Source organism: Pinus tabuliformis, chromosome 1_2 (genome assembly GCF_031772625.1).
Source record: "Pinus tabuliformis cultivar Carrire ecotype Pingquan chromosome 1_2, CPIR1, whole genome shotgun sequence".
Lineage (NCBI taxonomy): Eukaryota > Viridiplantae > Streptophyta > Pinopsida > Pinales > Pinaceae > Pinus > Pinus tabuliformis.
In genome coordinates this window covers 637,743,199-637,755,048 of record NC_142298.1, presented here as the reverse complement: position 1 = coordinate 637,755,048, position 11,850 = coordinate 637,743,199, and the positions used below count along the sequence as shown (strand labels likewise).

The following is an 11,850-nucleotide window of genomic DNA, read 5'->3' as shown; positions in this document are numbered from 1 at the left end:
CATTCCATTGCTATGCATTTCAATGCATGTGCTCCACACACAGAAGTTTCCACGCTGCCCCTGTTCTATGTTCTATCTTCGTACTGCTGTGCGGGTCTCCTTGCTTTTGCTGGAACTAGGAGCATCACAATTTCTTTCTGGCTTCTTCACATCTCTTTTGCTTAAAGCATTTTCATTCTTGTTTGAGGGTTCACCTACATACCCAAGTCCTGATTTATCAGATGGAGATCTGTGATAGTTGAGCATGTCATCCAAGGCTTGAGAGCTCTTCATGATTTTGTTCATCCCTTCAACCTTTTTTCTGAGGAGGACAATCTCTTCTTCCAATCTTTCACACTCATTATTCTTCTTTGTAAGTTGTTCCTCAGTTTCTTCCTTGCTACGAGTAGCTTCAGCTGCTACTATTTTAAGGGAGATGATATCTGAATTCATTTCTTCATTCTTTGCTTGACTGCTCTCCATTTTCTTCTCAGTTTCTTGTGCCTGTTCCCTAGCTTCTTGTAATTGAGACTTAAGGGAGGAGACCTCTACCTTGTACTGTCCAATCTCTTCTACAAGTTTGTTCACTCTCTTGTGCCTTTGTTCAAGTTGACTTGACAAGATATCTTCCTGCTTCTTTGCTTTATTCAATTGATTTGTCATGGATATGACTTCTTCATAATGCTTCCTTTTGCTTTGATCAAGTTCCTTCTTAAGCTTGGCGAGCTCTTCATCCCTTTCTTGTACTTGAAGCTTGATGAGGTCAACCTTCTCATTTTCAGCTTCTATGATGGGTTCAGAATTTCCTTCTTGACTGATGGTCATGGTCAGTGCTCCCTTTGCGTGAAGGTCATGAAGTCTGTCCCATATATCCTTTGCTGATGAATATTTTCCTAGATTCTTCTTTACAGAATCAGGCAGTCCATCCAAGATTGTCTTTGCTGCTTTTGCATTGTACTCCTTGGATTCTCTATCCATCTTGCTATCATCAATCACTGATTCCCAAATTTCAATCCCTTCAGACTGTAAGAAAGTCCTCATTTTTATTTCCCATATATCAAAGTTCCCATTGAACCTTGGAGCTTCAAATAGAATGCTTTCAAATAGTTTGTTTTCTATTTTAGTAGTAGAGGGAGACACATCCTTAGGAGGATTGGAGACTTTCTTCTTTGACCTTGCCATTCTTAACTATGCTTCAAATACCTGACTATGTATTTAAAATACTGATTGTTTCTTCAGCAGTAACACAAAAAAAACTTTGAGAAATACCTGGATTATTTTGCCTAAGACTTCACTCTGCTGGAGAAGATTTACTGCTGCAACAAAAGGAACCTTCCTTCAGCTTCTTTATCACCTTCAAAGAGCCTAGATCAGCTCTGATACCATGTTGGAAATTTCTGGTAATTTCAAACACAAATTAACTGAATACAGAGCAATGCTCTGTTTTTCTCCTCAGGATCTTTTGCACAGGGAAGCCAAATAAAATTTTTGAGCAAAGCAAAGTTTCTTAGCCAAAACAAACTTGTATTAATTTATAAACTGCCTAATACAATTTTCTTCCTCTCTCTCAGAGGGATTCACCAAAACCTTTATATTCATTAATAAAAACCCTGATACATATTTCTTCCTCTTTCTCAGAGGGATTCACCAAAACTTTTACCAAAAACTAAATACTCTGCCTCTTTTACAAATGATTTTTACACTGCTGTGTAAAATCTTCATTCACATTTACTGCTGTAAAAAGGGCTTTTACATTTACAACTGTAAAAAAAAATTCTTACATTACATTTCAATCTCAAAAATAAAACTCACATAGCCATTCTTCATTCGCTCTTGCTTCCCTTCGTTTGAGAAACCAACAGCCATTACATTTCAAACCCCCTTTTTTTATGTTTTGCACTGCTGTGCGTTATATGCCTTGCATCACACAATAGTTAACTCATAACAAAAAAAAATTGCATATACATATGCGTTCCCCTTTTTTCATTACAAATCTTCGTCCTTGCACTGCTGTGCAAACCTCTGGTTCTTCATTCCTTGCTGCTGCGAACCCCAGTTCCTTCTCCTCCCATGTGCAATGATAACAAAAGGTCAACACTCAATCTATACACTGTTGTGCATTCGCCCCTGGTTCTTTTTACTACTCCAAACCATTTTCCCTTTTATCTCCATGTGCAATGCTCAATTCATATACAACATGAGCGCACTCACACAAAAAAAAACATATATCAAAAGCATTAAAACTAGGGCGTTGACTTGCCCATACCATTCTTTAATTCGTTGTACATCCGTGCAAACAAAAATTAAAACACTTACCAACTTTTTCTTACAATTTACGAAACACCATTAATTACATTAATTCCTTCACGTGCGCGGTCAGGCAATAAGGTTCAGGCAGGTTGACAAAGATCCATGTCCGTTGACTTGATCGGACGCATTTCGCAAACTTCAGCCACACAATCCAAATGATTTTTAACGTCCGGGAGATGGGCAGTTTTGGGTTCGTACTGTGGACGCGTGGCTGGAGCTGATTGTGTCGGAGGCCCTCTGACAGAAACCACTTTGAGCGAAAGGTGGTGCGATAAAGATACAGGTGGTTTTGCTGGAGTTAATGACCGCAGGTGAAATTAATGTTTCAACAACTTCTACTCTTTCTTCTACTAATTTTGGGGTATTTACATAGCACTAGTGAGATGGCTCCACTCTTTGTAGGAGGTTTTATTTGCATGCTTTCTCCCAGCGGAGGTTGTATATGCATTCTCCCACCAGATTTTCCGCCCTCAGCAGCCTCGAACGAAGCCACTAGATATGGTGCCGGAATCGAAATGCTAAGTCTCTTCAAGTAAAGACAATATTTATGTAGCAAAACATGACTTATTTCTTTGTAAGGGATATGCCTAAGAAGCCAACAAGCAAGCTTTCCTCTAGTATTCTACACAAGAGAATTGGATTTTCTACACAAGTGCCGTGAAAATGTTCAAAATAATTAAATTTATTATATTTTTGTTTAAAAATTAAAGATTAAACATTGTTTTTTCTTTTTATATGCATAAAGTAAAAAATTATTTAATAAAAACAATAAATTGAATCTAAAGGCAAATTCCAGTCCTTTACTATACATCTGTAACAATTTTTATGTGTATTCATTTTTCATGTGTATTTTGTCATGTAGTTTTCATACCATCATTTTGAACCGTACATTACAATGAATCAATTTCTAAGTGTATTTTGTCATGTAGTTTTCATACCATCATTTTGAACCGTACATTACAATGAATCAAAATAGTTGAATTTTATCATTAGTATGAGAAACAGTAGTGATGTTCCTGTAATATCAAAGTTTCAATGTATATAATATCAACAGAGGAGATGAGTTTAATGCAAGACCTGCAATATGCATATATATAAAACAATCTAACCGGAGAGCATAGAAATTGATGGGTTCCTTTATCATACAAACTAATTTAATAACCAAAGGAAGACGTAGTCCAAATTATTTACACAATCAATATGATCTTAGTTCAAAATCAGACACAAAATTATGCCAAACCCTCACAAAAACCTTGCTCTACAGCCTGAAAGAGTAGAATGTGAGTAAGCACCTGAAATGGTGAAGGACATAAAAGACCAGATTCCCAAGTTATTCCTTAGGCAACCTCATTCTTGTGGCTAAAATTAGCCTTCGCGGTAGAGGGCCTAACACCTTGCAGATCAACCAAGAGCAGAAATAAGGAAACTATTGTAAAACCCTAACCGGAGAACAAATCGAATTCTTTCAATTGTCAGTCGTCACTTACCAGGGTTTACGCTCCGCATTAGAATAGAAATTTTCCTGTGGGGTCTTCGGATTCAGCAGGGAAGTCGTCTGTGTGATGGATTCGGGCAACCTGGGAGGAACCCTACACATCACAGTAAATTTAACTCAGATTAGACATGGGAAATTGAGCTAAAATATAAATTAAACACCTCAGGGCATGATAAAGGCTATACCTGTAGGGAAATTATGTGAAACAGGGAATCGAAACTCCAGCAAAGCCATCACTACTGTTTTTGAAAGGTATCGAGCGGGTAATCTCTTTAGCGTGTGATAAACAGGGAGGTTTGCATTATCCGTTATACCCTATGTAAGGAGACAGTGAAACCATGTACACAAAAGAAGTAATGAATAGTACCCTGCAGCATGAGAGAAATATTGATTCTAGTAATCAAAATGCCTGTAGCAAGAATTTACATGTGTGAATTTACCTGTGTTTGAAGCTGCCAGTAGGTGAGGGTTGCCGAGGTTGGCGAATTTGCAGAGCTCGGCACCGCAGTGTCCAGATGCAAATGAACTGCATAGGGTTTCGTTACCCTAACAAACTCTCGGTAGCCTGTGACCGTGTGATGTTCATCTCGGTGATCCAATGCTTATAGTGAACCCTCGACCATGCAACTGACACTTGGCGAGTGAGGACCCTGATTCGAGAAGGTTCTGTGTAAGCTGGGTGCAGGGTTACCATCAATGGTTAAGGCAACCAGAGGACCATTAAATTAAATAATGGTCGACCTTACAATTTACAAAACTTAGTAAGATAAATAAATTTGTTTCGCTATCCAAAAATGTGACTAGGGTCCACTTGTGCGGTAAAACTCATGACTTATTTAATTTCATATGTATTAAAAGAAAATTCGATTATGAGTAAACTGATGCGATGATTTTGAATGAGTTCATAGGTATGAAAGTAATATTTTTTTTACGATGAAAAGTAATATGATTTTGAATTAGTAAGAGTTTTTCCATGGGGACATTTTTTTGTTTCTTATTCAACTTTCTCATTTTTACGTTCTCTGTATTTTTATTTTAAGTGTTCTTTAATAATTAAAGAAATAGTAAAGCCATAACTTTGTTTATATTAGATGATTATGAGACCAAATTTCAAACTTATACTGTGTTGGTATTTATTTAACTGTTCCCATATATTTCTCGAGAGTTATATGCAAATTGTTATGTTAAATGGTGCATAATTAAGCGGTAGGCTGGTATATCATTTTTGTTTTTTTAATTCAATATCAAATAAACAATATTATATTTTGTAAAAAAATATATTATAACAATTTTATATTAAAATATATTATAGCAATTTTATATTAAATATTAATGAAATTTAAAATATATTCAATTGCAATTCTCATTAATTAATTTTTCTGGTTTCAGGTTATATTTTCCATATTAAATATTAAAGATAATTATGTTTATTATATTTTTGTTTAAATATTAAATATTGTTTTTTATTTTTATATGTATCAAGTAAATAATTCTTTAATAAAAGCAATAAATTGAATCTCTTTATTGATATATTCTTAATATTTTACTTATTTGTAAATTTGTCTATTAAAAAAATTATAATGGGATGCATATTTTTATTTTTATTTTAATATTTATGTTATATATATTGAATTTTATAATAAAAATTTTGAAAATATGAATTTATGTAACTTTGGAATTTTTATGTGAATAGAATTCTTTTTAAGGATTAATTATAAGTTTACTCTTTGAATCTATAGTGTTTAATCACACTTTTTTGAAGTTTTAAGTTTTTTTTTTTTTTAATTGAATAGTAAAATAAAAAATAAGAATTTAGATAAAGAAGCTTTGGAATTTTTTTATGAAGTGTAACTCCCTTAAGAATTTAATGTATGTTTAATGTTTGAATATAAAATATATGATGTCACTTTCTTTAGGTTTTAAGTTGTTTTTATTTATATTCAATTATAAAATAAAACTTTGGAAAATTTATATGAAGTGGAATTCCCTTGAGGATTTATTGTATGTTTAATGTTTGAATCTATAATACATGATCTCACTTTCTTGAATTTTTAAGTTTTTTTTATTATTATTTTTAATGTTTCTATATGTCACCCATATCTTATGGGTTATGATGTCACTTTCTTTATGTTTTAAGTTGTTTTTATTTATATTGAATTATAAAATAATTTTTTTGATAATATGAATTTATATAAAAAAACTTTGGATAATTTATATGAAGTGGAATTCCTAGGATTTATTGTATGTTTAATGTTTGAATCTATAATACACGATCTCACTTTCTTGAATTTTTAAGTTCTTTTTTATTGGTACTTTTAATGTTTCTATATGTCACTCATATCTTATGGGTTGTTTAGGTTAGCATAGAGACATAGGTGCAGAACTAGGTGTAGAACTGTGCAAATAATGGAAGAATGTTGAGTAATGTATTAGATGCCCTCCTGCCTAATGTAGAGATTTTATAGTATATCTATCTTAAGGGGGAAATATTACATTGGTCCATTTCATAAATATTAGCCCCATGAGGCACCCTTTCATGAAGAACTTCCTAGGTTACCTGTGCTTAATTTTTACTACACACTCAAGGATATTGTATTTGAAGTTGCAAAGAAGAAAGAATGATTAACTTGCTCCATTCAATTTCGACACACATATTTAACTTCTCTTTTTGGAGATTGGTGAATGTTTTAGGAAAACTGTGTATAAATGGAGACGCGTATAAATGGAAACACCTCTAGAGATTACTCACAAAGAAATTTGATCTGGAACCATTACCATATGAGGGTAAGGGTTCAATCTGGCTTAGACTATGAAAGACAAAGGAGGATTGGTCTGGGATGCAATTATCAATGAAAATAAACTCTTAGAATTGTCAATGAAAATAAACTCTTAGATTGAGCACTTAGGAAGGAAGTTTCTCATGCCTCTTTTTTGAGTAGATTGTTTGATTGTATTACATTTAACATTAACATTTCTTTTTCACTCAAATTCAGCTATAGTTAGATCATGTAACATATTGCATCCTTTTTCATCTATGTTCTTCTTCCATATACACTACCGACTTACGACGTTTCCTTTGCAACATCTGATGCAAATGCTAGTTAAATTTCTAATGAATTAATGTTTTTTCAAATCCCAGCTCCAATAAAAAGCACTATTTGATTTGTGGTAAAGATCTTTCAAAAGTATTTGATTTTGATTAAAAAAATGGACTACGAGCCAAATTTTCTTAGTTGAATATTAAAATTAATTTTTTTGTTTTTCATTTTTGGGTCATGATTTCCAAATGATACCCATCAATGTTTCCTATCCATAATTGTAAAGAATAGGGGTGGCCTCACTTATGAGAGGAAATATGTTCCACTTACCTTTGAAGAGGAAAATTATTTGTTCATAGTGTAAAACATTAGGTGAATACCGTACTAGAGAGTTCATACAAATGCTCACCCATTAACTGATGTAGAATTATAAAAGTTTCTATTCCTATCGCTGGCAATATAAGAACCATCCTTTGAATATTTGTCACTTCTTATATTGTAAATGACATGAATATTTCATCTCTCATTGCTAAGAAAAGTGTGCATGTGGCACCAAGACCTATTTGATATGTATAGGAAAACTATGAGACTTTCATCATCTCAATATTTCAATTTTTATTTTGATTGTGTATTACCAACTTAACACAAACACATTAAACAACCTAAATCTAATACAACAATTATTATTTCAAACCAAGGTACAATTTTTTCAATTCAACAATTTTTATTTAACAATCCTATCGACCTCTATTTGCACCTTTTGGAGAAATCGCTAGTATATTTGACATTCATTAATACATATTTATTAAACTAAAACATAAACATGTTTATTTATTTATTTATTATAAACACTTAAATTTTTATTATCAATAAGTGTTGTGACACAATTATATCAGAGGTAAGGGTGGGAAAAGGAGCGATGGCCCGTATCACTAGGGTTTCCCACCTATGCACCTCCGAGTTTGTTGTGGCTGTCGAGATTTGATATCCCACACGTAAGGACAATGCCTCTGGTTATGATTTTCCTGAGCCTATCGCAATCATTTGCAAGGTTCATAATCAGTGTGGGTCAGTTCTGACGGTTCCTAAGTCAGGGTCCCAATGTTTAGTCATTACGAGCAACAAATTCAAATGGTCTGAGTAAATGGATGCGCCCCGCTATGCATCGTAAACGTGGATTGTTTTTATTTAAATAGTGCCTCTAGGGGTCATGTAGGACGCGGTGTTGGAGATTTATTTTGGTTACTATGGTCAAAGGATATACATGTTACGTGTAACGTGGTCTCATTCTACTTTCATGAGGGAGAAATCTTTATATGCAAAGTGCTTGTTGTCTATGTTGCATGAGTTTCTGGAACGTGGGAACGTTGGGAACTTGGGTATGGGTGTTGGTAACGGCTAGAGGTTTCCCCAAAATTTACAGGAAATGGCTAATCGAGAATGGTAATCTTATATAATAATTAATATATATATATATATATAGATATATATATATATATATATATATATATATATATATATATATAGAAATAAAAAAAATAAAAGATATATAATTATATAATAATCAAAATTAATATTAAATCAAAAGATTCAAATATTAAAATCAATTTAAATATATATTCTCTCTTATATATAAATATATTCTCTGGCTGTCTCTCTTCCTGAGTCTCTCCCTTTTATATATATAAAATATTAAAATGTCAAGTTCATTATCAATTCTCTGACACATGACCAATATTTGAGGAGCGATGGCCCGTATCACTAGGGTTTCCCACCTATGCACCTCCGAGTTTGTTGTGGCTGTCGAGATTTGATATCCCACACGTAAGAACAATGCCTCTGGTTATGATTTTCCTGAGCCTATCGCAATCATTTGCAAGGTTCATAATCAGTGTGGGTTAGTTCTGACGGTTCCTAAGTCAGGGTCCCAATGTTTAGTCATTACGAGCAACAAATTCAAATGGTCCGAGTAAATGGATGCGCCCTGCTATGCATCGTCAACGTGGATTGTTTTTATTTAAATAGTGCCTCTAGGGGTCATGTAGGACGCGGTGTTGGAGATTTATTTTGGTTACTATGGTCAAAGGATATACACGTTACCTGTAACGTGGTCTCATTCTACTTTCATGAGGGAGAAATCTTTATATGCAAAGTGCTTGTTGTCTATGTTGCATGAGTTTCTGGAACGTGGGAACGTTGGGAACTTGGGTATGGGTGTTGGTAACGGCTAGAGGTTTCCCCAAAATTTACAGGAAATGGCTAATCGAGAATGGTAATCTTATATATATATATATGTGTGTGTGTGTGTGTAGAGAAATAAAAAAATAAAAAATATATAATTATATAATAATCAAAATTAATATTAAATCAAAAGATTCAAATATTAAAATCAATTTAAATATATATTCTCTCTTATATATAAATATATTCTCTGGTTGTCTCTCTTCCTGAGTCTCTCCCTTTTATATATATAAAATATTAAAATGTCAAGTTCATTATCAGTTCTCTGACACATGACCAGTATTTGAAACAATCTGCCTTATGTTTCTATATGTCACTCATATCTTATGGATTGTTTAGGTTAGCATAGAGACATAGGTGCAGAATTGTGCAAATAATGGAAGAATGTTGAGTAATGTGTTAGATGCCCTCCTGCCTAATGTAGAGATTTTATAGTATATCTATCTTAAGGGGGAAATATTACATTGGTCCATTTCATAAATATTAGCCCCATGAGGCACCCTTTCATGAAGAACTTCCTAGGTTACCTGTGCTTAATTTTTACTACACACTCAAGGATATTGTATTTGAAGTTGCAAAGAAGAAAGAATGATTAACTTGCTCCATTCAATTTCGACACACATATTTAACTTCTCTTTTTGGAGATTGGTGAATGTTTTAGGAAAACTATGTATAAATGGAGACGCATATAAATGGAAACACCTCTAGAGATTACTCACAAAGAAATTTGATCTGGAACCATTACCATATGAGGGTAAGGGTTCAATCTGGCTTAGACTATGAAAGACAAAGGAGGATTGGTCTGGGATGCAATTATCAATGAAAATAAACTCTTAGAATTGTCAATGAAAATAAACTCTTAGATTGAGCACTTAGGAAGGAAGTTTCTCGTGCCTCTTTTTTGAGTAGATTGTTTGATTGTATTACATTTAACATTAACATTTCTTTTTCACTCAAATTCAGCTATAGTTAGATCATGTAACATATTGCATCCTTTTTCATCTATGTTCTTCTTCCATATACACTACCGACTTACGGCGTTTCCTTTGCAACATCTGATGCAAATACTAGTTAAATTTCTAATGAATTAATGTTTTTTCAAATCCCAGCTCCAATAAAAAGCACTATTTGATTTGTGGTAAATATCTTTCAAAAGTATTTGATTTTGATTAAAAAAATGGACTACGAGCCAAATTTTCTTAGTTGAATATTAAAATTAATTTTTTTGTTTTTCATTTTTGGGTCATGATTTCCAAATGATACCCATCAATGTTTCCTATCCATAATTGTAAAGAATAGGGGTGGCTTCACTTATGAGGGGAAATATGTTCCACTTACCTTTGAAGAGGAAAATTATTTGTTCATAGTGTAAAACATTAGGTGAATACCGTACTAGAGAGTTCATACAAATGCTCACCCATTAACTGATGTAGAATTATAAAAGTTTCTATTCCTATCGCTGGCAATATAAGAACCATCCTTTGAATATTTGTCACTTCTTATATTGTAAATGACATGAATATTTCATCTCTCATTGCTAAGAAAAGTGTGCATGTGGCACCAAGACCTATTTGATATGTATAGGAAAACTATGAGACTTTCATCATCTCAATATTTCAATTTTTATTTTGATTGTGTATTACCAACTTAACACAAACACATTAAACAACCTAAATCTAATACAACAATTATTATTTCAAACCAAGGTACAATTTTTTCAATTCAACAATTTTTATTTAACAATCCTATCGACCTCTATTTGCACCTTTTGGAAAAATCGCTAGTATATTTTACATTCATTAATACATATTTATTAAACTAAAACATAAACATGTTTATTTATTATAAACACTTAAATTTTTATTATCAATAAGTGTCGTGACACAATTATATCAGAGGTAAGGGTGGGAAAAGGAGCGATGGCCCGTATCACTAGGGTTTCCCACCTATGCACCTCCGAGTTTGTTGTGGCTGTCGAGATTTGATATCCCACACGTAAGAACAATGCCTCTGGTTATGATTTTCCCGAGCTTATCGCAATCATTTGCAAGGTTCATAATCAGTGTGGGTCAGTTCTGACGGTTCCTAAGTCAGGGTCCCAATGTTTAGTCATTACGAGCAACAAATTCAAATGGTCTGAGTAAATGGATGCGCCCTGCTATGCATCGTCAACGTGGATTGTTTTTATTTAAATAGTGCCTTTAGGGGTCATGTAGGACGCGGTGTTGGAGATTTATTTTGGTTACTATGGTCAAAGGATATACACGTTACCTGTAACGTGGTCTCATTCTACTTTCATGAGGGAGAAATCTTTATATGCAAAGTGCTTGTTGTCTATGTTGCATGAGTTTCTGGAACGTGGGAACGTTGGGAACTTGGGTATGGGTGTTGGTAATGGCTAGAGGTTTCCCCAAATTTACAGGAAACGGCTAATCGAGAATGGTAATCTTATATATATATATATATATATATATATATAGAGAGAGAGAGAGAGAGAGAGAGAGAAATAAAAAAATAAAAAATATATAATTATATAATAATCAAAATTAATATTAAATCAAAAGATTCAAATATTAAAATCAATTTAAATATATATTCTCTCTTATATATAAATATATTCTCTGGATGTCTCTCTTCCTGAGTCTCTCCCTTATATATATATAAAATATTAAAATGTCAAGTTCATTATCAGTTCTCTGACACATGACCAGTATTTGAAACAATCTGCCTTAAAAATACACAGGAACAATTTTACCTATGTTTCTCTAGTTATTCTTATGAGAAAAA

At 33.0% G+C, this 11,850-nt stretch overlaps 1 protein-coding gene across 1 annotated transcript in view; it reads right to left on the bottom strand.

Annotated features, from left to right (window-relative positions):
- Positions 1-3,794: 3,794 nt before the first annotated feature.
- LOC149207259 (respiratory burst oxidase homolog protein F-like) overlaps positions 3,795-11,850 on the bottom strand; it is a 33,541-nt gene continuing 25,485 nt past the window's right edge. Inside the window, exons 4-5 of the mRNA XM_089397983.1 lie at positions 4,225-4,349; positions 3,795-3,878 (exon numbers count right to left, since the gene is read on the bottom strand). Coding sequence (XP_089254109.1) covers positions 3,795-3,878; positions 4,225-4,349 — 209 coding nt within the window. The remainder of the gene's footprint in view (positions 3,879-4,224; positions 4,350-11,850) is intronic.